Source organism: Gobius niger (assembly GCF_951799975.1).
Source record: "Gobius niger genome assembly, chromosome: 11".
In the NCBI taxonomy this organism is placed as follows: domain Eukaryota; kingdom Metazoa; phylum Chordata; class Actinopteri; order Gobiiformes; family Gobiidae; genus Gobius; species Gobius niger.
Genome location: NC_136862.1, coordinates 33,773,487 through 33,801,252, shown reverse-complemented (window position 1 = coordinate 33,801,252; position 27,766 = coordinate 33,773,487). Strand labels below are relative to the sequence as shown.

General features: G+C 44.5%; 1 protein-coding gene across 1 annotated transcript; it reads right to left on the bottom strand.

Annotated features, from left to right (window-relative positions):
* Nucleotides 1–26,498, bottom strand: LOC306970707 (polyunsaturated fatty acid lipoxygenase ALOX15B; the record flags this gene model as incomplete). The annotated part of the gene is made up of 15 exons (XM_079566735.1): nt 1–222; nt 3,662–3,832; nt 4,984–5,084; nt 6,133–6,248; nt 8,298–8,467; nt 8,545–8,631; nt 10,488–10,691; nt 14,236–14,379; nt 14,454–14,626; nt 17,492–17,607; nt 17,728–17,817; nt 18,950–19,031; nt 21,192–21,402; nt 24,169–24,318; nt 26,361–26,498. The coding sequence occupies 15 exons, from the start codon at nt 26,496–26,498 to the stop codon at nt 1–3; spliced, it is 2,175 nt and encodes a 724-aa protein (XP_079422861.1).
* Nucleotides 26,499–27,766: the final 1,268 nt, after the last annotated feature.

Genomic DNA, 27,766 nt, shown 5'->3' with positions numbered 1-27,766 from the left:
TCAGATGGCCACACTGTTTTCGATGCGTTCAGGGTCCAGGTAAGCGTAGGGGAAAGCGGCACCCGCCTTCCCTCCAGATACATCATTGGAAAGGGCCCTCAGCTCGGTGTTCCTGCGTGTGATGTCATCAGAAATTGACCGGAGCTCGGCCTGCACTGCCACTAACAGCCTGCTGAGGGCGCCGGAGTGGAAGAGCGACTCCTTGTATCTGCACAGAGGGACCTGAACAAGAACACAGGCGGAAAATGAGAAGGTGTGTGTAGCATCATAGAAACCACGGAAAAAGCTTCTGCTATCTGAGCCAGTTCCTACAAATGTGCACATTTTGTTAGCCAACGAATCCTGTTTGTGTTGAGCGTTCTATTCCCATACAAATGAATGGAGAAGCCATATTAAGCTATATTAAAGTATGCAGAGGTATGGTTTGTCAGTTTCATGGCATTTATATTATTTCTGTGGTCCCTGGATGTGTATCCGACCCACAAAAAGCAGAATTTGATTCAGCATTTAGCTCAGAGAACTTTTGCACTAATTGTTACAGTGTCCAAAGTCAGCTTTGACCTCACCTATATGTGGTCGATGTACTGATAACAGCTGAAAACACCAGGTTCATTCATAATTTGCGATGTTTGATGGCTAATGCTAATGGCTACAGGAAAAATACATTGAGCAGGCTAATGCTAATGGCCTCTGAAAAGTCTCCTGGACTAGACGACATGCAAACATTAAGATTCTGCTTTGTATTTCTATGTGTAGCATGTGCTCTCAAGACTCTTTTACTCATTGGCTAATCATCTTTGTTTCAATAAAATAAACTTTTTCCCCATACATGCTTACATGATTGTGAAAGATGCATAATGTAACTTTTTACACATAAAAGTTGCACATTTATGGGTGATTAGCATGGCACCTTTACTGTCCATCCCAGTGGCCTCTGTAACTGCATTTCCATCACTGGACTTTGATGCACATTTTGAAGTTTCACATAATTGGGCTCACCAACTGTTGCAGTTATAACCCTTAATTCGCATAAAACATTCATCCGCTCGCTTGAGGTTGTTTTAATTTTTTAAGCATTAATGCCCATTTTGGAAGATGGAAACCAATCTCTGGCTTAAAGCTTCACGTAGTGAATAAAAAGAACATGGCTGTTAGTGGCACTGACTGAACTGATAACAAACTTAATCCGTCAGTCGCAGTTTGTGTAGTCCCACAAATATATCCCAGATGTACAGGATAGCTCGAGCATTGATGCACCAAGTTCATGCAAACAGCAGCGCATTGTAACTAATAGACCAAGTTAGCCACTAAAAACCTGCCCAGGGATTCAGATGATGCCCAATGTTCATGAGCAAATGTAGAAAACAACTACAACTACAACTATTTACGACAAGATAAATGAATGTGGTCAACAACAAAGCAAGACCAGAAAGGTGCCAAGCTCATCACTCATACAGCTGCTGGGTCAGTAAAATACATACAATTCTCATAAAAAGTTACATTATGCATCTTTAAAAAAAAAATCAGTACTACAATTGTTATCAGTAAAAACAATACTTGATTTGAACATGTTTACTTCAGATCTGGGGACACAGATAAAGTTTGACAAATATTTCCAAAAAGTCCTGTGTACCCTTTCTTTGAATAATACTGTCACTGTGTAGTTTGAGGCCGAAGAACGTTTTGTGATGATTCCTTTGCTGTCTGAAATTCCCCCAGTCCGTGCTATTGTCAGACACTTTCTTCTTCTCTCTCTAGTGCGCATGTCTGTGACAAGTTTGGATGAGAGCGATTTCTCTTGTTTTTTACCCTGACCATTTTAAGAGGAGCAGCACATCAGCAATTTCACAAAAAATATGTGAGGAAACAATGTATTGCCAAGTCTGGCTCTTGGGTACAAAGTGTACATTCTATGTTAGAATTTTCTTCATGTCGGCCCCAACCAAAACTTCAGGAACACCCTATACGGAAACACATGGGGTGTGTTTCCATGTGTTTCGTCTTGGCGGAGACGAGCGCATTATAAAGTGGAAACAGGCATCTGTTTTCAGGAGATGTTTTGTTGACAGAGCGAGACATCCAGATATCAACCCAAACGCAAAATCCAAAGGAATAAAAAGGTGCTAGACCTTCGTGCTACTGTAAGTTGGATGATATTTTAGCGCTCGCAGTCCCTTACCGGTTCCCTTCCCAAGTCCCAGCGCAGCTTACGCGGGGAAACCTTTCTCCTGTCTAGGGCCAAACCCTTTTCCTGTCCGAGGTAAACCCTTCTCTTGTCCGGGGATAAACCCTTCTCCTGTCCAAGATCAACCCTTCTCCTGTCCGGGGATAAACCCTTCTCCTGTTCGAGGTAAACCCTTCTCTTGTCTGGGGATAAACCCTTCTCCTGTTCGAGGTAAACCCTTCTCTTGTCTGGGGACAAACCCTTCTCCTGTTCGAGGTAAACCCTTCTACTGTCCAGGACAAACCCTTCTCCTATCTGGGGACAAACCCTTCTCTTGTTCGAGGTAAACCCTTCTCCTGTTCGAGGTAAACCCTTCTCCTGTCCGAGGACAAACCGTTCTCCGGGGGAACCATGTCTGCATCCCACTGTTTTTCCCGCTGCTTTGCTCCAGAAGAATTCACTTAATTTTGCCTCGTTCAGACATTTCACAAAAGGGAAATGTGTCTATCCAGTTCAGTTGAGCTTGCTCTTCTGATTGGCTGGAACATCTTGCTCCTGTGCTGTTACATTAGCGGTTTTCCCAGAGGAGGAAAACAGAGGGAGACACAGCAGGGCCTGGGAACACACACTGTACGTCGAATTTTGATTGGCTGACAATTCTGTCAATCACGTGTGCGGCCTGACAACATCTGTTCTTTTGTAGTAAGAAATTACAGTTACACCTCAGCATTACCAATGTAAGTTATGCTGTGTATGATACAATAAAATACAAATTAAATACACTATTACGACATGTTGCCCTTTGTTACCCTGCTGTTCCTGACGGCACACCACTGCTGACATCCAGAGCCAGAAGTCTGGAACCTGAGCAGACCTAACATTTGGCCGAGTTGTGTGGTCACGAGTTGTGTCAGGTTTAAGTTAAGGCATGTGAGCTTTAGAGCAGAGTCAGTCTAGATTGAAATCACCTAAGACAAGGAGCCCTGAGAATACATAATAGGCGAATAAATCACAATCATTCATCAGGAGTGCGATACAGACCCATAATAGCTGTCAAAATAAGCAATGTGGACGGCCTGATCTGAAATACTATTTTTGAGCCAAGCCTGTAATCCCTCCGTAATCATCACCTTCACATGTCAAGTTTTGGAAGCAATGTACTAAATGGAGCATACGAAGCCCATGGAGATTTCTCAACACGTGAAGATTCATTTACTATTTGCATCATCAGAAGCAGTACATGGATTATTCTGCTGCATTTTCGATGTTGCTGACTGGTAAATTTAAAATTCCAAAATGAAAAAACAAACCTGGCACTCACACCAGATGTGGACATGTCCTGTAACATTATGACGTCTGTTCACCTCACTCTGAACGAGGTTGGTGCGAACAGCAGTGACTGGATTCACCACAGAGCGTCCCTTCTGCCTCCAACTGTCAGCGACACACACTCAAAACTATCTGGACATTTGTGCGTCCTCCCGGCGAATTCCTTACAAAGTCAGCAGAGGGCGCCGAGAGCAGGGCCAGGCTGGTCAGCACTCGCATACTGGTGTTCACCTCCGGCAGGAATGACAGGAAGTCCTCCTCCGTCACGCCGCCTTTGACCTGCGGAGGGCGCCGCATCAGACACGACGGAGCGTTGGGGATCCACAGAGCGAAGTCCAGCTGACGGACAGAGACAAGTCAGACAGCCCTGCAAGTAATCCCTCTCTCCTCCTGTGAGTTAGTCCCCATGCCATATCATTGGAGAACTCGCCAATATCCATCTATGCATCTCCACTGACTGAAGTCTTGATGCTACATCCAATTTTTAAGCATAAAATGACTTATTTTTTATTTAAAACCATAAAATGACAGATACTGAGAGTTAAGTGGGTTGTATAAGTATCTGCCCCCCCTTTAACTTTTTGACATTTTGCCACGCTATTGTCCACAAGCATTAATATATTTAATTGAAATTTTATGTGAAAGACACACACTAAGGCTGTGTCCGAATGTTCACATTACTCCCTATATAGTGACTATATAGTGGTCACGACATTTTGTAGGGGTGTCCAAATGTCCAGAGAGAAAAAAGAAGTGCACTCAAAATTTCCCACAATGCATTCTGAAAAGTAGTGAGCAGGGGGGTCACTAAATGGTTTAATATAGACCACAATGCATTGCGAGAGTTGGAGAAGAGCCTGACAGAGACAGGTCTTTGAACTAAAACAACACGACTGAATGAAATCAGCTGTTTCAGTCGTGTGTTGTCTTTCTCATGAATAAATGACTTACGGTGAAAAAATGCTAACGCTAGCTGCTAACCTACTTTCTGCACGTCTTGGTGAGTGATTTCTTTTCTTTTTTTTCTTTGTCATTTAATTTAAATGTCCGACAGAATCAGTGACTATAGTGCGGGTCTATGTAGTGAATGAGGGGTTAGGGACCAGGGTGGACTTTTTTTAATAAATAAAAACTGAAAAGTGGGGTGAGCAAAAGTATCTATACTTTTGCAAAAGTATCTATACTTTTGCAAAAGTATCTATACTTTTGCTCTCTCACAAGTTAATACTTTTGCAAATGTTCCCAATTTTTTTTTTTAAACTTGTGTTTCACTTTTTCTTTTTCCCGGTGTCTGCTTTTGATACTTTTACCTTTTCCATACCAGTAGTAACTAAACCTTTCTTTCTATTCCAGACTGGTATTGTTTAATAGTACCAGCCCTAACCCTGAGTAGAGATATTGTTACACGTTGTAGCTTAGCTATGCGTGACGTCATTGGAAACGCATGTACATTGTGGCTATGTCAGGTGCCCTCCCGCAGCACGCTGTACCTGGGAGAAGTTGACGGCGGCGTGGAGGGCGGTACAGCTGTACAGAACCATCGTCACGAACTCGGAGAGCTCGCCTTTGGAGCCGAAGCGCTGAGGGAAGCCTGTGATTGGACAGGAGCGGTTTATGACAACAAACATACAGTAGCACACACCCTACATGTAACCCAGCAACGCTTTGTAGCAACAAGCAGAGTCTGTTTGAATGATCTAAAGCCCTGTGTGCACGGGATAAGCTTTGAAAGTGAAATTGATAGTTTAAACTTCATTGTCCCTTGTGGGGGGACTTACAGCTGCTTGTTGATTTAAACAAACATTGTTACAAACAATACAACATAGACACATGCAGTAGGCTACAGCAGCGGTTCTCAACCGGGGGGGCCGCGGAAGTCCAGGGGTGCCTTGGGGAAATGTTTGATTCATAAGACAAATACAAATAGGGATAAATGATGAAAAATCATTCCATCTAATTAAAATTCATCTGTAACCCAGTGAGACACTTGTTTAAGTTGGTTTCGCCATGAAATCAAAAGTAAATTCAAAGATATACTTTGTAATAAAGCATCAGCTGTGGAGCCGACACTTCTCTCTCGCTCCGTGGAGCACGTTTGACAAAGCAGAGCGAAATAGGCTCTTTAAATGCGTTCCTTGTGGGACGTCACTGTAATGTCCACTGCCCACACATTTTATTCTGAGGCAATCGGCCTCGTAACAACAGCTCAGATACATGGTAAAATGATAAGCTTCAGGACTGAACCAGGACTGAACCAGGACTGAACCAGGACTGAACCAGGACTGAACCAGGACTGACCCAGGACTGACCCAGGACTGAACCAGGACTGAACCAGGACTGAACCAGGACTGAACCAGGACTGAACCAGGACTGAACCAGGACTGAACCAGGGCTGAACCAGGGCTGAACCAGGACTGAACCAGGACTGAACCAGGACTGAACCAGGACTGAATCAGGACTGAACCAGGGCTGAACCAGGGCTGAACCAGGACTGAACCAGGACTGAACCAGGACTGAACCAGGACTGACCCAGGACTGACCCAGGACTGAACCAGGACTGAACCAGGACTGAACCAGGACTGAACCAGGACTGAACCAGGACTGACCCAGGACTGAACCAGGACTGAACCAGGACTGACCGGACTCGGGAGGGAAGCCGTGTTCGTAAATGTCTCCAATCCAACTCTGCAGCTCGGCGTCATGCACCACCTCCTCGTCTCCATGGTAACACAGGTCCAGCCAGCCGGACACAAACCTGGATCACAGAGATCAGGAGGAGCGAGTAAGTAAGATGTAACATAAAGCCATGATCGTTTTCTTCCTTTTGTGGTCGTTTTAATTCAATGTACAATGACTTTTAACAACTTTTTTCCTACTGTACTCACTTATGGCCAGACCATGCAGGTGGAAATATCCAAAATACAAATTTAGAGATGTGCATCTTGTTCAGTTTTTCAACAAGATAAGTGTCGACAAAATCTGTAAAATTTCACATCTCATTAAATCAGATAATTAAATAGCTATTGAAAAATCACTCTGAAAAAAAAAAAAACATTATCTCCACCTCAGCAGCATCTCGCCTTAAAGAGTTGGTCATTTTATGCTCACTACTGTCACCTCAGGTCTTATGCGTAACTGCAGCTTCTATATTAAGCTCGTGCATGACGGCACTTCGGACCCGAATTACAGTTTTTCGCCATTGGTTTGGCTCATTTCTTGAAACAGAACTTAGATTCTTAAAACTCTAAGATCATTTGGCAAAACAGTCTTACAGTTCAGCACAACATGGTCCACCTGCAAAAGCTCATATCTCTCCCAAAACAGTTCACTCATGTGTCAAAACTACATTTCCACACATTTCCTACATTACACATTACACTCACATTGCCAAGGAAACTGTAACCATTATTATTCACAGAAATAAAGTAACTTCCATACATCAGAGTAAAAAGAAAAATGTACTTTTAAGAGGAGGGTGGGTCGGGAGTGCTCCACTGGGTCTCAGCAAATGTTCTAAAATGTCTCAAAATCTTTACAAATCGGGTGCTCTTCCAGGATGAAGTGGAACATGGAGTTATAGCAGACTTGCCTTGTATTGCAGGTGAGTGCGTGTGGCAAAAGGAATCCGAGGCTCTGATGCAGCTCAGTAAAGTGATGCAGTTGGTCTTCTTCAGACGCTCTGAACACTAGGAGGCGACACAGAGTCCCACGGGCTAAAAAGGCTGTGTTTAAGAAATCTTTTGTCCCCTGTGCTGTGGGAATCCTGAATGAAGCAGTGACCTGAATACAATTGCCACTGAAATGAACTGTTCTTATATATGTGTTTTTGTTTTATTTTTTTATTGGGCATGTTTGTATGGTCCACAGTCTTGTATTTCTGTGTGTCGGTGAGCCAAAGATGAATTTCTACCTCGGTAGACAATAAAATTCTATTCTATTCTATTCTATTCTAACTGCATCAGAGCCTCAGATTCCTTTTGCCACACACACTCACCTACAACCCAAGGCAAGTCTGCTTTAACTATAAAGAAAATGTATTCAGCATAACATACTGTACCCTAACACACAAACAAAAAACAATGAACATTATATGCAGCCTACCGTGCTGTAATTAAAGCTGGAGTTTCACAAGATATATGGTATTCATGGTGTTGTGTTCTTGGCTTATTTTGACAGTTGAACAGACTATTGTGCATGTGATGACTTACACAATGAAATGACGCTGACAGGTTTTGGAGTGAGCAACCATTAGACTGAGAATCAACAATCAGTTTAGATCAACAAGATCTGTTCACTTGGAAATTGTGCTATTTGTCGGCGACATGTACTTAATCAATGGCAAAGATGTACTGAGGTATTGAGATATGGACTTAGACATTTGCAATCGGATGAAATCAATGAGAAATTCAATTCTGTGAACAATTGCAAAGTGGTTTGGAGATGTGTCCATGTTGTTTTGAGAATGTCATTTCTGTTTCAAGCCAATGGAGAAAAACTGTAACACCTTTCTGAGTCACAGTGCAGGATTTTAGAGGCAGTTGTGGTGAACAGGTCTGAGCTCATTCTACACATTAAGACATGGCTGGAACATGTAGGGGGAGGAAAACACTTAATTTTTACATTATTAAACTCTGTATAGTCCCTTTAAGTCGTTACATCTCAAGTATTGTTTTTAACCTGCTCCAGTCACATCCTAATTTTTACTGACTGCCCTTTACCAAGTCTTGAGCTATCTCTTCATTTGTGTGGGACCCTGCTGATCATGAATGTAAAAGATAGAGGTGAGGAAGGACAGCAGACTGACCTGTGGAGGGCGCCCCACACCCGCAGTGCGTCCTGGGCGTAGAGGCACTGCGGCAGCCGGCCCAGCTCTCGATCATCCAGGTCGTGTGGGGCGCAAAGGGAGCGGTAACGGAGCCGGGAGGAGCTCCGCGACAGCACCACCGGGAGGGCATCCAGTCCACAGGCCACTGCCTGGACACAACACAGAGGAGGACCAGGCTTCATCTGACCCTCGGCATCCCCTTATCCTCTGCAGCGCTGAAGTTTACCTTGTCAAAGACTCCTCCAGAGCTGAGGAGAATGGCTCGAGCCTGGAAATTAATCTGCAGCGAAGTCCGAACGTGAGGCATCAGCAGCTGCAATCCAGAGGAACAAGGATGAGTACTCAAAGACAGACAGACAGACAGACAGACAGGCAGGCAGGCAGGCAGGCAGGCAGGCAGGCAGGCAGGCAGGCAGGCAGGCAGGCAGGCAGGCAGACAGACAGACAGACAGGCAGGCAGACAGACAGACAGACAGAGAGACAGACAGACAGACAGACACACAGACAGGCAGGCAGGCACACAGACAGACAGACAGGCAGGCAGGCAGGCAGGCAGGCAGGTAGACAGACAGACAGACAGGCAGGTAGGCTGGCAGGCAGGCAGGCAGACAGACAGACAGACAGACAGACGTTTACATACAATTAGATATTTGCATCTCTGGGAGTTAAAGTTTGCTTAACTCAAACTTAAAACCCATCCAATCATCCATTTTCTTCCGCTTTATCCAGGGCCGGGTCGCGGAGGCAGCAGTCTGAGCAGAGATGCCCAAACCTCCCGATACACGCACACCTCCTCCAGCTGTTCTGGGGGGAACTCCGAGACGACACCAGGCCACAGGGCCTCCTCCCAATAAGCCGAATGCCCATCTCGACTGTGCATGCGTGGGTCAATCAGGCTCCTTATTTCGGCCCAAACAAACCACTCAGCCATTGAAATGTGTGAGCCAGGTACAACAAAGCCCAGGTTGTAAAAATAGACTTTATGCTAATATTGTAACAAGCTCCACGGTGACAAAAAACGGTTTAAATCATCAACGTTCCAGCGGATTAAACGGCCCAATCAGAGCTTTCTTCGTTGCTTTACGCTAACTGTCAATATTGTTTGGTAACCAAAAGAAATTCCATTACCCATAATGCAACGGGCGACCCGAGATGGGCATTCGGCTTATTCCGGATGTTCGCCTGGGCCGCCATGAATTGTGCCCGCCCCTTTTCTCCTATCTGTTAACATTGGAAATCCAAATAAAATCAGTCACTACACGAAAACAAAGCCGTTTTTCGGCCGCGCAGAGAAACAGTGCAGTGGTGACTTGTTGGTGCAAATGAACATTGGCCATTTTACAAAAAACAATCGACTAAACATGAGATTTGAGCGGAGAATATAATATAGGACAACGCAAAAAGTGGCAAAAGTGGGCGTGGCGGTAAGGTAATAAGGTGGATAGGACATGCCTGGAACACCAACAGGGAGGCGGTCAGGAGGCATCAGGCACAGATGCCACCTCAGCTGCTCCTTTCAATGTGAAGGAGCAGTGACTCTACTCTGAGCTCCTCCCAGGTAACTGTGCTCTTCACCCTACCTCGAAGGAAACTCATTTCGGCCTCTTGTATCCACAGTCGTGTCTTTTCGGTCATTACCCAAATCTCATGACCATAGGTGAGGGTGGGAATGTAGATCGATCGGTAAATCGAGAGCTTTGCCCCGACTCAGCTCCCTCTTCACCACAACAGACCGATACAGCGACCGCATCACTGCTGACGCCGCACCGATCCGTCTGTCCATCTCACGCTCCATCCGTCCCTCACTGAGAACAAGACCCCGAGATACTTGAACTCCTCCACTTGAGGCAAGGACTCCCCACCGACCTGAAGAGGGGAAGCCACCTTTTTCCGGTGGAGAACCATGGCCTCAGATTTGGAGGTGCTGATCCCCCTCCCGGCCGCTACACACTCGGCTGCAAACCGCCCCAGAGCAGCTGACGGTCCTGGTCAACAGAACAACATCGTCTGCAAACAGCAGAGATGAGATCCTGAGGCTCCCAAACGGGACACCCTCCGGCCCCGTCTGTCCATAAAGGTAATGAACAGAACCGGAGACAAAGGGCAGCCCTGGCGGAGACCAACGCATTGGGAACAGGTCGGACTCTAGTGTAAGAACGGAGTGTTTACCTGGTGCAGAGGGTGCACTGCCGGGAGCTGCCTGAGGGTGGCAACGGCACACAGCTCGGATATCATGTGCGTGCGCAGGTAGTGAGAGTCCAGCTGATGCACCTGCCAGTCGGCCAATCGCACCCACAGCTTCGCCAACAGCCAGTCACAGGAGGGGTCAGAGGGCACGAAGACCGGGTTCAGCGGCCCAGGGGTCTGCTGTAACTGAGGAGAGACCAGAGGGCTGGGTTAGCTCCTCTAACCCTGGTCGACAAACCCAGACATTGAGCTTTTGGATCAGTGCTACCACATCAGTCGGTGAAATCAACCCCGGGTTTCTTTGAGGATTTGTGAGGCGTTCATGTGAAACAGGAGGAGTCAGCGCCAAGCGGCCAATCACAGCCAGGGCACAGACACTTTTCATCTGAATATCAAAATCTGTCAGTAAACTCAGGACGAATATTCTACAGCGCCATGAACGGCACAAGTCTGACCGCACAGATGTTCATATTTGTTCACAATCTTTATTACAACTGAAATGCAACGAAAAATAAGCCTTCTCCATGTGTCATGCTCAACCACATGATACTTTATCAAATCCATGCGCGCTTTCAAATAAAGGACTGTTGCTGCTGCTCCTCTGCTCGCTCTCCCTCCGTACACCGCAGAGCGTGGCTGACAAAGCTCAAAAAGGGAAGTAAACAAAAACGCTTTTCTAATTTTTTCCTTTATTTTCCCCCATTTTTGTTTTACAATTTTCCCACTTATTTTCAACACATAAAAAATTGTAATTTTCCCCATTAGAAAAAAAATGGTTTTGTTTGCAAATTGTTATACTTCTTTATGGAGCCCGCCAGGGGACATCACAACAAAATTAATAATGCCGTTATTTTGCAATGAATCAATAAAACTAGTGGTGGGACTCAATTATTATTTTTTTTTAATCAAGTTAATTACAGGTCTGTAATTAATTAATCGCAATTAATCGAAAAACAATTTGTTTTTGCACCTAAATTATTCGATATGACACATGAGCTCAACAACAACTCTGATCACTCATGTAACTTGTAGAGTTTGGATGACAAAGCGGAGGATTTTCCCCTTTGATTGATCAAAGAGCCGTCTTCTTACCTAAGATAGTGCATGTTTCAAAGGAGATCTACCCTGATAGAAAGATATCCAGCTTTGCAGAGCCGCTAAACCAGGGTTAACTCTAAACTGATCCCGCTAACCCTCTACTAATGCATCTTTGTAGTTTAGTCCCTCAGACGTATAGTACAGTGCTCGATTATCCAGAGACAATGGTGTATATTCAGGTAAGAGAAAGTCATCGACCAGCTTTGTACTATAAACTGGCTTGGTAAGACAGTTTTTGCCTCTTTTTTGTTAACTGTGGTATAGAGTTGTATTCACATGACCAACATTTCACAGGTTAAAATGAATCCTGCTAAAAGCCGTAGAACAGGGGTGTCAAACATACAGCCCGTGGGCCGAGATGATTTCATCCGGCCCCTTCCCTGTAGAGCATAGATTCCAGAGTATGTCTCTAGCCCATTCCTGTACAGCGTTATGATTTTTTAAAGGGCTTATATCATGCAAAATTGACTTTTTGGAGCTTTTAGCCATGTTGTTAAGCTATTTCCTTATCAAAAACACCCCCAGAGTGGTTTGTGGCTTCATTCACGCAGTTCTCAGCAATTCTCATGACGTTTTTTACGTCATAGTGTCAAACAGGAAGAGCACAACTTCTGTAATGTAATGCCTTACAGCCTGATTGTACTTTATAAAGCAGCTTTAAAAAAACAAAAAAACAGAAGCACTTCCAGATCACCCCCTGAGCGTCTGAACAGATGTCATGTTTGCACTGAAGGTTGTGAAGAAGGAGCTCTTTCTCTCTTTCTAAACTATTCTGGACACACCTGATAATGTCGCGGAGAAAAAAATGCGCATTTGGCTACGAGGAGGACAGACTTCATAAAGAAGAGGCCACTCGCCAGAAGTTGGAATTTCTTTCCGGGATTCAGCGACTATCACCAGATTAGGGTTTTTCTGTGACTGTCTCTGATGGATGTTTGGTGAACCTTCGCCAGAATCAAAGTGGATTAACTTTTATAACCAACGCTAGTCCCCAATGTTATGTAGAGGCCAGGACAGAGCGGTGGTGAGTCAAAACCATAGACTGTAGAAAATAATGGACGTCTTATGCTCACTCCTCCCCGTTTACCAGAATGACCACGGCCGTGGGGCAATTCATGGCGGATTTACAGGCTCCCCCTCCCCAGCTCTGACGAAGCATGTTCCTAAAAAGGACATACGGGCGGGATTTTCACCGTAGACTCGGCCCTTGCGTGACGTGTAGCTCGCGCTGCTCCAATGCTAACAGTCCGAGCCTCGTTAAATACGGGATTTCAAAAAATTACGAAAACCAGCCTGGTTTCATATATTGTTATTAACCCAGCGTTATCTCAGGAGGAAGATCTAGCCTAGTCTAGCGTTGAAACAATTGAAACCAGGCTTTAAAGTAGTTTTTAACGTGTCTAAAGTCCAATGCTTTTCAATGGGGGCCTAGCGGCGATATGGAGGTACTGCAGCAACGGCGGAGCAATGGCAGCCCCCACGTTTGTGGTCAAAAAGCAGGGCAGCCAGCGGCCATTGGTCAAAACGCGTGTTAGCTCTTGTGTGTTAGCCATTTACGAAGCTGTGTTGCAGATGTCAACTCCTTATAACTGCATTGTGAAGTAACTTCCCTTTTTGCTGTGATATTTAGATTTATTTTACTGCTAATAATGCATGGGCAGATCCGAGAGAGGGGGGCGGAGTTAACTGAATTGAAGCATCTTGTCTTCCGGGTTTGCAAAATACCCCCAGAAAATACTTATATTTCTCACAAAAAATAGTACTCCATAGTGGTATAGGTACAATATATCATATAAATGCCTATACTTTACTTTGGGATGGCTAAAATAGCAGGATACAGATCCTTTAAAGCAGTGGTTCTCAACCTTTTGGAGCCGCGACCCCCATTTTAACAGTTAAAGGGGTTCGTGACCTCCCGCCCGGGTCACACTGTGAGAAATCGGAACATTAGCCTACATAATTCTTAAAAAAAACAAAAAAAAACAAATGGCTATAATAAAATTCATCAAATTATGAATATGTAATGGCACTCTGGTAAAATAGCACACACATAAAATATCATAATATATGCTAAAAAAAAAGTATGTATATTTTATCTACATGATCTGGCGACCCCCCAAATTTGTCTCGCGACCCCCAGGTTGAGAACCACTGCTTTAAAGAATAACCAGAATGCTCATTCTACCCTTCAATAAAAACAAAAGGAAAGAGTTCCACACGTGTCCAGCAGAGGGCACTGACATAATAAGAGCTCAGGATATGAACAACACATTATATAGGCACATGGTAAATGGACAATAATTTTATATTTATAATATTGAATTTATAACTTAAAAATAACAACTTACCACCACCGAGTGCGGAGTAAATGAATAATGACTATGTAGTACTTTGAGGAACTTGTCACACAGGCTTGTAAAGTGCAATACAAATGTAAGACGTTGTTATTAATGAAGCTACAGTCAAGTGTTATTATTCATTTATTGGGAAAAATGTACTCTAGTATATGCGACCCGCCGTGGGAGCTGAATTTCGGCCGCGACCCAATGATGTGAAAATGAGTTTGACATCCCTGCTGTAGAATGTAACTGAGCTCAGGTTCAGTGTGTGTGTCTACTGTAGGGGGCAGTACCTGGATGGCGATGGGCAGCATCTGACCCTCAGTGTTCAGGTGAAGAAGGCACAGGGGGGCACACAGGTAGGACTCCCTCCCGTTGATCTGATTGGACGGAACTCCATCCAGCACAGAGTAGTCCAGCAGGTACAGACGACCGCCCTGACACACACACACACCTGGGTCAGACTGGGGTTAGTGTCCACGGGAGGCGTCAAGGGAGATGGAGGTCTCACCTGGAGCTCCTGCTGGAGGGAGGAGCCTGTGGGCAGAAAGGGGCGGAGCATGTCACAGGTGACGGACAGGTTCTCAGGTAAAGACCGGATCTGTTTCAGCATCAGAGGATTGGGGCCACGCAGAGTCTGCAGTCCGAAGAACCAGTCCTCCCTCCAGTGAGTCCGAACCCAGTCTGGAGTATTGACAAAAAGGTTTTTGCAAACCATCAGAAATATGTCAAATTGTGCCGGCAATCATCTTCATTTTACATCACTCAAAAAGATTATTGCCCTGAACAGACTACAATAGGGCAGGGGGTAAAAACGCTTTCCTCTTACTGTATTTTCCCAATTTTGCCTCCCTTTTTCCCTAATTTTTCCCCATTCCCCACATATTGAAGCAATGCTTCCCACTTTATCGACAAAAAAAATCATGATTTTTGAGATTTTTTTAATTTTCCCCCAATTTTTCCCTGTTTTTTGTGTACTCATCTCACATTTTTTCCACTTTTTAATTAAATATTTGACTTTTTAATTATTTTTTATTTCCCACATTTCTTGATATAAAGCCGATATTGTAAATATAAATGTCTTCCCAACATGCATTTGGGCTGGTCTACTGGTCTTATTTTGTATCTTTGGACCAATGGCCGCCGGCTGCCCTGCTTTTTGACCACAAACGTGGGGGCCGCCATTGCTCCGCCGTTGCTGTAGTACCTCCATATCACCGCTAGGCCCCCTTTGAAAAGCATTGGACTTTAGACACGTTAAAAACTACTTTAAAGCCTGGTTTCAATTGTTTCAACACTAGACTAAGCCTAGTCTAGTTATAGATATTCCTCCTGAGATAACGCTGGGTTAATCACAATATATGAAACCAGGCTGGTTTTCGTAATATGAATTTTTGAAATCTCGTACTTAATGAGGCTCGGACTGTTAGCATTGGAGCAGCGCGAGCTACACGTCACGCAAGGGCCGAGTCTACGGTGAAAATCCCGCCCGTATGTCCTTTTTAGGAACATGCTTCGTTAGAGCTGGGGAGGGGGAGCCTGTAAATCCGCCATGAATTGCCCCACGGCCGTGGTCAATCTGGTAAACGGGGAGGAGTGAGCATAAGACGTCCATTTTTTTTTACAGTCTATGCTTTGGACCCTGGCCGCCGCAGACGCTCTGTTATAGACAATACATGAGAAAAAGTAAGTACACCGTCTGGAATTTCTCACATTTCTGCCTAAATTGATCTCTAAATGTGGTCTGATCTTCATCAAAATCACAGGAACAGTGTCTGCTTGAACTAGTACCACCCAAACATTTACATTTGATCATATTTTTATTGGCCATAACATGTAAACATTCACAGGAAAATGTGGAGTAAGTAAGTACACCTCCTGACTAAATATCCTCCAAGAACTAATTAGACAGTTTATGCAGACATTTAGAGTCAGGTGTGAGCCAACCTGAAGTCCAGTCACTGAGGCGTGGCTTTAAGCTGCCCTGGGCACGGAGAAACACACACTGGTTAAGAACGGTCTCTTGTTGAGCAGCATTGTCTGATGTGCACCATGCCTCACTTCAAAGAGCGTCTGAAGACCTACGATCAAGAATTGTTGATTTGTAAAGCTGGGAAAGGTTACAGAACCATCTTGTTTTAATGTTCATAAATCCAGTTTTGCTACACTGTTGTTTCACTTCCAAAGAGTGGCCGTCCTGGAAAGATGACTCCAAGAGCTCAGCGCAGAATACTCAACGAGGTAAGAAAGAACCCTAGAGTGTCAGCTAAAGACTTTAAGAAACCACTGGCATATGCCAACATCTCTGTTGACAAATCTACAATACATAAAACACTGAACAAGAATGAGGTTCATGGAGGAGCGCCACGGAGGAAGCCACTGCTGTCTAAAAAAGCATTTCTTCATGTTTGAAGTTGGCAAAAGGGCAGCACTACGGGCAAAATATACTGTGGACCAATGAACCCAAAGTTGAATAACTTGGGAGGAACACATAATGTCATGTGTGGAGGAAAAATAGAACAGCACCAAAATCAAAACCTGAGATCCTCACTGTGAAGTCTGGAGCAGGAGAATCATGGTGTGGGGCTGATATCATCAATAGAAAAATTAATTCACATGATTATCAAGATATTTTTGCAGAAAAGCTTGAGGCCATCTGTCCAACAGCTGAAGCTCAACAGAGGATGGAGCTGCAACAAGACAAAGACCCAAAGCACAAAAGCAAATCCACTTCAGAATGGTTTCAGAAGAATAGCATACGTGTTCTGGAATGGACCAGTCAAAGTCTTGACCTAAACCCATTGAGATGATGTGGCATGACCTCAAGAAAATCATCCACACCAGACATCCCAGGAGTCTGCTGACCTACAACAGTTTTGTAAAGAGGAATGGTTCAAGATTCATCCTCATCGCTGTGCACGTCTAATCTGCAACTACAGGAAACGTGTGGATGAAGGTATTGCTGCCAAAGGAGGGTACGGTGTATTTACTGTACTTATTCCACACCATCTTGTGAATGTTTACATGTTGTGGCCAATAAAATTATGATCAAATGTAATTGTTTGGTGGTATTAGTTAATCATTCCTGTGATTTTGATGAAGATCAGACCACATTTCATGACCAATTTAAGCAGAAATGTGAGAAATTCCAGATGGCGTACTAACTTTTTCTTGCCACTGTATTGTCTGGAGTCGCGGATGGCTTCAGCAGGATGTTGCTTGCCAGAGGATCCCGCCTCACTGACTTGGGCCAGTTCAGATGGTGGGCCACAGGTGTGAGCTTCCAGGCATATCGCCCAATTGGGGGAATCTACAATGCACGACTTTGCCTATATGTTACAGTGACCTCACCTTGGGCACATATACGCACACATGCCTACAGTGCTCTAAGATGCGTGATCCAATGTTTCTTTGTCATATTTTGCAGATGTTCCTGCTACACATTCAGGCCACTGAGTCCCCAACATCTTCTTTGTTTTGCTCTTCTCTGCAGTGATATCAGGACTACTATTACTACCACTCCTGTTACTATAAGTCCTCTAGACTCACTGGCTGTAGGGTTGCTGTGAGCGTTGAGCTGGAACAGAGAGTCCAGATCTGTGAAGCTGGTCCAGGGCTGGGCTCGGTCTGAGAAGCCCTTCAGGTAGTGGAGGTTCACCCCAGCACTGAGCACAGGGCACATACACTTTTCAATACACATTTTAGACAATCTATGTTTCCAAACAATCCAATGATACCATGGCATTTAAAAAAATAAAAAAATGTGCTACTACTGAAAGTAATACCTCTTGTGGGAGTAGCTGAGCTCGGGGCCCAGCTCTGACATGGAGTTGATGTCCAGACACTGAGGAGCACCCTTCAGCCACACACGCCATCTGCAGATGACAGGGGCTACTACACGCCACATGTTTCTTTACTACAGACTAATACACATCCTAATGAATAAGCTAACAGTGGCTAATGCAAAACTAACGGTGGCTTATGCTAAATTAACTGTGAGTAATGCTAAACTAACGGTGGCTATGTTAAACTAACGGTGGCTACTGCTAAATGAACTGTGGCTAATGCTAAATTAACTGTGACTAATGCTAAACTAACGGTGGCTAATGCTAAACTAACGGTGGCTAATGCTAAACTAACAATGACAAATGCTAAACTAACGGTGGCTAATGCTAAATTATCTATCTTTCTATCTGTGTTGGTGTGTATGGAGCACTGACTTTTTTTCTAGGGTTTTCCTGCTCATCATCAGAAAATCCCACAAGAGTCAGACCTGCATTAAATGAAAGCTTCAACCCTTGACTTGAAGGAGACCTCACTCTCTTTTTTCTATCATATTGCAATTAATACTGTAGTTATTAACAAAATCGACGGTGACAATTTTCCCCATATGCGGGGCAAGTTGTTTTGTTTTTTAGATAAAAGGACATATGTCACATGCACAATGCAATGCCAGATGTGTTCATGAAACTCATTTAAATTAACTGTTGATGTGTTTGTTTTTTTGCAAAATGCTCTGTGGTGTAAAACTAAAATTCACTAAAATGATTAAAGCTAATGTTAAAATAAAGTGATGATAAAAACATATTGGACACAAAAGAAAAAAATGTCCCACCATGTTATGTGACAAATAAGCCCCAGTGTCCACTTTACACAAAATGTAAGCTAGCCAACAAACGGCTTTAGCATGTTAGCTCTAAAACGGCTCAAATCGAAGCTAGCATCTCTGTCTTTCAGATCAGTGTCTTTTCTTTATTTCACTACCTAAAGGAAAGCTCTCATTAGAAATAACCCAAACAATAACCTTTGGGAAAAGGCATAAAAACAATGTGTTCTGTCCTCATGTCTTCAGTCCAAATGAGAAAATTATTATTGGAAGGGCAGAGGAATACCAATACACATATATCAGTACCTGCGTACAGCGCCCTCTATTGTGGCTATAAAAAGCAATTTGTCAAATTACCCTGTGTGACAAATAGCCCCGGTCTCCCCTATAGAGAGGTGTACCTGAACTTCTGGTGGTTCTTCTGGAGCTCTCGGAGTCTGTGCTCTTTCAGTTTCTGCTGCGTCTCCTCTGTCAGCAGACACACTGGAAACATCATTCACTTTGTCAGGACAAAAGTACAGCAAACATCTGAGCAGGCCAGTGAGAAGCTCCACTTCCTGCTGAACCCTAAGCCTAAAGTTGTTCCGCTTCTGGTAACCATTGTCACCCAACAATGGGCCTTTGGTGGGAGTGGCTTATGTTGTTTTAAATATTTATTAAATATAAAACTATCCAAATATTCACTTTTATCAGAAATGGCTGTATTGTACAGAGATATCCGCGGAGTCATTTGAGATGACTGGCTTTTATCACTTCAATTTTGTCTGAAAATACGGCACTCTATTATCAATTCAATTTATACACAATCCAGCGTTGTACATGACCTAAAGTTATTTTCACCAAACAGATGCTCAGTTTCCCAGACTGTTCTTCACACGAATGATGGCTGAATACTCGTACTGCTTTTTTTCTGATTGTAGTTTTCTCTTAATGACTATCATCACATGGATTTTCAAGTTTACTTAACAAAAAAATAATAATGATACATTTGTAAAGGTAAAAATTCAGTTTTTCGATAAACAACTTATGAGTGTTATTACCGCATTGTAACTTAAAAAAAATGTTGATTGTAAGACTTTACAAAGGGAACTACCGTAGTACCTAGATTAACTGTGACTAATGCTAAACTAACGGTGGCTAATGCTAAATTAACTGTGAGTAATGCTAAACTAACGGTGGCTAATGTTAAACTAGTGGTGGCTAATGCTAAATTAACTGTGAGTAATGCTAAACTAACGGTGGCTTATGCTAAATATACTGAGTAATGCTAAACTAATGGTGGCTAATGTTAAACTAGCGGTGGCTAATGCTAAATTAACGGTAGCTAATGCTGAACTGTTATCAGTGGCTAATGCTAAATTAGCTGTGAGTAATGCTAAACTGACGGTGGCTAATGCTAAATATACTGTGAGTAATGCTAAACTAACGGTGGCTAATGTTAAACTAGCGGTGGCTAATGCTAAATTAACGGTAGCTAACGGTGGCTAATGCTAAATATACTGTGTGTAATGCTAAACTAACGGTGGCTAATGTTAAACTAGCGGTGGCTACTGCTAAATTGACGGTAGCTAATGCTGAACTAGCAGTGGCTAATGCTAAATTAACTGTGAAACTAACAATGACTAATGACTAAGTTTTCTCTTACTGACTATCATCACACGGATTGTACTACTACTGTAGTATTGAGAGCACCTAAATGTAAGCCGCACCAAAACAATGTAGAAAGATTTTTTCCTATACGCTGTAATATAAGGTAACGTTATAAGTGCAGTTGAACGTGCCATCAGCATCGCAAATACTGGACTTTTACTGGAAAGGCGGCCTACAGGTACATTTACTTTTATAAAAGTGTGGTAAGTGTAGAGGAGGACGCTCTGGACCTGCCTTTAACTCCAGCGGCCCTGAGGAGCCTCCATTTTTATGTGGACCCCAGGAGGACGTGTGGCCAGAGGAGCAGGTCCTCCTCGTGAATGTGTGTCTCTGCTCTCACATTGTAATCTCCCCTCACACTCTGCAGCCTGGAGCCGCTTCTATCTCCAACGCTATTACACAGTTAATGTTAAAGTTGAGCTGATTATCAGACGGACACTCACGACTTTCAACTTTTTTTTCCACTGCTGTGCGTAGTTTCCTCGTCCAGACTTTGTCTCTCTGCTGGAGGACTCGCTCTGTTCTTGTGTTTTCGGTCGCTGTATCAAAAGTGCACAGTAAGAACTTCTGATTTGTGTTCTGAGCCAGAGGAGCAGAGTCTGACTATTTAACATCAGTCTAACTTCAGCTCCTTCACCTTTTCATCTTAAACGTCTGAGGAATGTTTCTAGAGTTCTTTGATTTAGTGGCTAAAATCTTTGGGGGTGCTTTGGCAATCTCAGGGGGTGCTCAAGCCCCCCCTAGCCCCCCCGTGCCGCCGCCCCTGCCACTCAGTCAAACAAAACAACCAAAGATGTTGCTAGCATTTGGCCTCTCCCAGCATGCTCTTCCACGGGCACAAAGACCAGACAGATCAAACCATACGTATCAACTCGTCTAAGCGCAGGTAAGAACAGATCTCAGTATAAAAGAACTGTGGCCTGTTCCTTTAAGGTGGGGGTTAAGAGGTTCAAGGTGCATTATGTATGTTTGTGTGTAAAAAGAGTTCCTCACTGTTCTCTGAGCGGATGTCCACATCTCCGTCACTGCTGCAGATCCACCGGCCACAGTGGAACACCGTAGACTCCGCCCCCTCCGGCGGCGTAAGCTCCGCCCGCTCACAATGCCAGTTCAGGTCGGGGAACCCGTCCACCGGCTCCAGCCTGAGGCGGATCAGGAGGACCGGCCCCAAAGCGGTCACCGCCGGGACCTGCGCCCAACAGCACTGAAACACAGGCAGGGCATCTGACACTATAGGGCTGACAGTGCTACTGGGAAACCGAAAAAAAAAACACTTTAGATCCAACTTTTAATGCTGTTGGTCCTGGGACAACATTAAAGGAAGTTTTTTCAGTTTAATTTTTTTTTTTTTTCCCCAATTGCTGCCCTTTTTTTTTTTTTTTTTTTTTTTTTTTTTACCCAATGTTTGCCTCATTTTCCCCAATTTTTTTTAACATACTTTTTCTTATTCTTGCCCCATTTTTTTCAAATTCTACCCCTCATTTTTGACTTTTAATCAATTTTTAATCCCAAATTTTCCCAATTTTTCCCCCAAATTTATTGCCACAATTTCTCCCAATTTTTTCCCAAATTATTCCCCATTTTTTGCCGTGTTTTTGTTGAGGTTCAGTGGATTTTTTACTGCAGAGAGTCCATAATGGTCCTGAAGAAAGCAGCTTTTTTAAAGTAAACAAACATGATGAGCTAAAGACATTTGAGACCTGAACATTTCTTCTTCTGAGACACTGAAGAGGTACAAAGAGCCCCCCCTGCAGGCCAGAGGAGGCGTCACAAGAGGAGCTACAGTAAACAAGGAAGGGACAAACGAGGAGAAGATGGTGAAAGATTGTTGCGGAGCGGAGGGAGCTGCGCAGGAGGAAGAGCTGACCAGTGCAGAACAACACGCTCTGAAACAGGGACAAACCATAGACGGTTAACACATCCAGGCTGCGCTGTTTTGGGGATTTAGCTGTTGAGCGGCAACAATCAAGACCATTTTTAATGATATTTGTAGCACCACAGCGTATTCTATGTTATAGTTATGGACACATGCTATGGTTTGTTTGAAAGATGAGACTCGAAGCTCTCTGTAGGTGAAAACAGTTTAATTCTAAGTGTCTGGGTTCCTGAGAAGTATAAGCTAAACAGAGGCTTTTGGACTCTCTCCTTTCTGATTAACTCCTCTCCTCCTCTCTGGACAGACACTAACATTATGTGAAGAGGCAAATGACTAAATATCTCATTTTCAATAAAAAACATTGTTGACACGTTTTGAAACACGCGTGTTATCCATCTCTTTTTATGGCGTGTGCATTTAAACAGCCTGGTTCTCGGATTAAAGACTTTAACAGGATGTTTCTCAGCCGTCCTTGGACCGATTTTAACCATTCACATTCCATGTGAAGCCGCACTGCTTTGTCAAACGCGCTCCAGAGAGTGTAGGGTTTACAGCTGTTAGCTCTGCGACACAGCGGCCCACAGCGGCTCAGGACTAGGGCTGGGTACCGTTGGGTTTTTTCCAATACCACTACTTTAACGATACCTGCTTTTCGGTACCGGTGCCTTTGGTACTTTTTTCGATACCTGTGTTATTTTAATTGAGTTAAAATAATGTGTTTAAAAAGTATTGTTCAGGAGAACACGGCACATCAGAAAACAGGAGCAGCAGCTTTCTTTTTTGAGCAGAATTCCCACTAAAGCAGTGATAAAAAGAGAGAAAGGACATTATTCCCTCCTGAGCTGCAGGAACAGAACAGATCCACATCTGGCACCGTTTTCTTTCAGATAAACTTTTCTAAACTCACTGAGCTGTTCGACAGTGAAAGCTCCTCACACGTCACAGATCTGTTACACAGTGCGAGCGCTCACTCTGTCACTGACAATGCACCATAACTGTTCCAAACATGGCTAATGCAGAGTGAGCGCTCACCTTTTCCAGAGACAATCTTTGATCCCAAATGCTCCGGTGCAGCTGGAGTTTAAACAACAGCAGTAACTTCAGGCTCTAGGGCTAAAGCTAAAGGTGAAGCCCATGTGTTTGTTGTTGTCACTGCTTTTCTTTATGTCTAAGAGTCTAGTTTCTTATTCAGTCCTGGTTTAGTCCTGATTTTTAACCAGTTTACTGTAAGTCCTGGTTTAGTCCTGGTTTAGTCCTGGCTCAGTCCGCGGCTCTGCCATCTCTGATAATGACTTAAGTGTTAGTAAGTTACAGCTTCGCTTCTGCATTTGTGCTGAAGCTGCTCATGAGTTCAGGCTTTTTTAGACTCACTGCGGATCATTTATTGACATTTGGAGAGAAAAAGTACCGAAAATTATCACTGAAAAAAAAAGGTTTTTCGATACCGCCAGCTTTTCGGTCGGTACCAAGTAGGGCTGCAACTAACGATTATTTTGTAACTGATTAATCTATCGATTATTTTTACGATTAATCGATTAATCGCTTGGCTGTGAATGGTGTAGGAACATTTTATTTTTCCATTTTTTTTTATCACATTATAGCTTAAGTGGCGCTGTTTGAGGATGTGTTGATGGAGTAAACTAAAGGGAAATGTTTTTTGAAGGCTCTATTAATGAAATTTACAATGTACAAAACACTACAGACCCTAAATATAAAATCAAAGTAGGTTTTCATCAAAAATACTACATTTTTTATCTCATTTTTGCTCCATTTTAGTCTGTGTGAACCAGAAAACGATTAATCGATTACTAAAAGAGTTGTCGACTATTTCAATAATCGATTAGTCATCGACTGATTAGTCATCGACTAATCGATTAGTCGTTTCAGCCCTAGTACTAAGTAGGTACCATTTAACGGTACCAAGCCCTACTCAGGACTAACCCAACACCTGAACTGTACACTGACCGATAAAGAACTTCACAGAGGTAAAGGATTACTCTGAGGGCCGATGTTACACCACTTGTGGACTGTTTACTGCAAACAGACATGTGAAGTAACACTATGGAAGGGCATCTGACACTCAGGGGCACTCACAGATCCCGGGAGCAGGCGTTGGCCGTCCGCGGTGATGCAGGTGGGCGGGGTCTCTCCCTCCGAGCCAATCAGAGACAGCCAGAGCCGACTGAATGAGCCACAGGTGGGTCCAGGGGAGGTCCACACGGAGACTTTGTACAGGGCCATGTTCTGAAACACAAATGTTAAAGGTCAAATCATGTCAAGCAGCGTCAAAGTCGGGAGTACAAATCACCTGTATCTATCTGAGGCTGTTCCTACAAAAGCGTACATTTTGTGCCCGCAAGGCGCATGCTAAAATATGGCGAGGTATACTGTATGTTTTGTCCGTTTCAAGGCCCGGGCGGCTCGATAGCACAGCGGCTAGCGCTTCCGCTTCACAGCTAGAAGGTCCCAGGGTTCGATTCCCACCTGGGCGGGGCCTTTCTGTGTGGAGTTTGCATGTTCTCCCTGTGTCTTCGTGGGTTTCCTCTGGGCATTCCGGATTCCCCTACTGCTAAAAACATGCATAATAGGTGAATCCTCCAGTCAGGTTCTGACCATCAACCTGGCTCCACATCATGGAGATGGGTCCCCGGGCGTGGCACTGAAATATGCTAAATGGATGGATGTCATGGATGTTTCACTAGCTAAAGTATTATCGTGGACAAAAAGACTTTATCTGCAGCACTAGATGGTGGATTTTTCAGGTGAGAAAGAATGATGAGGACAGATGTGAGAGCGACCAGTGAGTGACAAGAATGATCTGTAAAGGTGGTACACACCAAACGTGCGTCCACGCCCCATCTGCCTCTCGTTGGACGCCAAACAACGCCGCTTCACATACTTCACACTCGCGACAAACGCCTGTTTGCTGCGCGTGAAGTTTTGCAAGCGTCAAACATAGGAGGCGTGTCTGGCCACAGGTTGTTGACTCAGGGCGCACTCACACTTGACATCCGAACCTGCCACTCTCTACCTCGTTTGAGGAAAGGCCTGGATGCTCCGAACGGCCCGCGCTCACACTTATACAAACGAACCGAGCCGTGGCCGAAGACGAGGAGTTGTTTACAAGTGTACGTGAGCAGCAGCAGCGCAACATAATGCTGAAGAAAAAAAAACCCTAAACAGCTGCGTGAAATAATGTCTATGAGCCCTGTCAAATCTCTTCACTCCACTTTCATTTGCATTTTACTACAGTTTAACAAAAAGGACTATGGTGAATATAATAGTCCATTTTAATAAAGCAGAGAAATAGAGAAGTGCGCGTCCCTCTGTCCCGCTCAGCTGAGGCGGGGGTGGAGCAGCACCTGCCGCCCTGAGCCTTTCTTTGGAGTCATATACAGCCTTCAAAAAAAGCTTCGGCCACTGGTTAAACAGCTTTATGTTGGCGAACTCCTGGAAGTCTACGCTTTACGTTACGACAAAGCACTTAACACGAACGCACCAAAATCACAAGCGATCAAACCGACTAAAGCCTGCGGCTAAACCGGGTACAGTAGCAGAGAGGGCGGGAGAAGCGCAGCCGCTCCCCGTAAAGTCAGCCCGAGACGTGCGTGAAGCGGCCAGGGCGTCGGGAGTGAGCGGTCGGGAGTGAGCGGTCGGGAGTGAGCGGTCGGGAGTGAGCGGTCGGGAGTGAGCGGTCGGGAGTGAGCGGTCGGGAGTGAGCGGTCGGGGAGACGAGCGGTTTGTGGCCGGGGGTCCGGGGAGCCGCCCGGGAGCGAAGCGGTCGGGACCGGGGAGACGAGAGCATGAGCCGCTGCTCTGTTTGATAAATACAGCCTTTTCTCACTGTTTTACGTGACAAATGCACCCGCCCATATAACAGCCGCTTGTATCTGTGCGTGTGCGCAAACACGAGCAACCGAGCCGTGCTCTGGCCCACCTCCTCCAAGCGGCCAAAGTCCGGAACCGAGTCCGACTCGGGCATGGCTTGTTGCAGGTAACAGGTGACGCCTGAGCCCAGTCAGCATCCCTGATTGGTTAACAAGGCATAAATGAACGCACGTGTGGCTTGGATTACTTGAGTGCATGAAGCAGTGGGCGTGGCCTCCCTGTTCGCTCACCGCGCTTTTTTTCTCCCTGGCTTTCACGCGCGTCCTTCCTCATCCGCTCGCGTTTGCTACGCTTGATACGCGCGGACAGCTTTGCTTGCATTTCGGAGCGCGTTGAAGCGCCTCTACATAGGGTTAACATGGAAGTTGGAGGCGTGGACGCTTTTGGTGTGTACGCACCTTAACAGAGCCCTCGTGAGCACCGTGCACTGGTGGAGGGAGCTGTTGAAGATGTTGGTGTATGTGGAGGTCAGCTGGTATGAGCAGTGTCAGAACTGCTGGGCCTACAGCATCAGGACCAGCTGCTCTCCTCTTCATGGTCTTACCTCCTCCGGGATGTAAAATGGAGGTGATGGGGGGAGGGCGGAGGGGAAGAGGAAGGAGTGGCAGCTGCTCGTACCTGTTACCTTTTGTCCCCTAGGACTACAGATGGAAATTAGCTTGAAAAAGATAGTCTGGTACAAGCATCTTTGCTCACAAGTATAATGCAACTGTACATTTCCCTTCTAAATAAATACATAATAAAATCTCTCTGGGAGGCCTTGGTCAGTGTCAGGTGAGGGAGCAGCACTGCTTTTGGAGTTATTATTTTCAGTTTTCTCCTGGTATTATTGGTGGCTATCTGCAGCTCTATAGTCTGTGGGCATAGCTAGTTTCTCTTGACTAATGTTCATATGTAGCCGCCCTGTCGCCCTCAGTAAAGGCCATAAGGTTTAAATATCTTAGTGAACCACGGGTCATTGTTGCAGTGGATTTTCTGTTTTGGTGAGGATGCACGCTTTAATTCACTTCCTTATTTGACTGTGGCTAACTCTGTTAAACAACACATCCGCCTCAGATTTGCATACCACATGTGCGTAACAAAAGCTCATTTGCATGCGTTTGCATCACTGTTGGCCGTTGGTTACCGGTGGTTACCGTTGTTATGCATGTGTAATTTGACTGTCAGTGGAAGCTTTTTCTGTTTAGCCACATGAATAAGTGTGCTGTGTGGAGACATGAATAAATGTTCACATTAAAACCATAAGAAAGAACACATCTATCTATCTTCACCCTAATGAAGCTAGATGAACACAACTATCCAAGAGTGGGTTTGCTAATGAAGATCAGGCATTTATTATTTGTTTATTTGTAACACTAGCACTGAGCACTCCTGCACATCTGGGACAATATGTTTTGGACTCGACAGCCTGCGACTTCACTGATTTTCTTCTTTGTCACAGGGCTGGACTTTTTTATCAATACTTTATGACAGAACTCACTCAACTCTGAGTCACAGACATGGAGAGTGAGAGCAGAACCATTGTACATCCTTTCACTGAAAACCCAAACTGCACACACAGAGAACGTTGTAAACATAACGGTAAGCCTATCCAAGAAACTTACCATTACATTACATTACAAGAGAATATCTGGAACTGTAATGGAAAAAAGCAGAGATATAAAAAGGTAGCCTGGCATCCACAATGATCCCTCTGTATATTTAATGCACAGGGATGTCAGTCTGAGCAGGGCGCTCGCTTTTGCCGCTGCTGCCAAACTCAAATAGATCCGTGTAGTCAGATTTATTTATTTGTGGTCACATG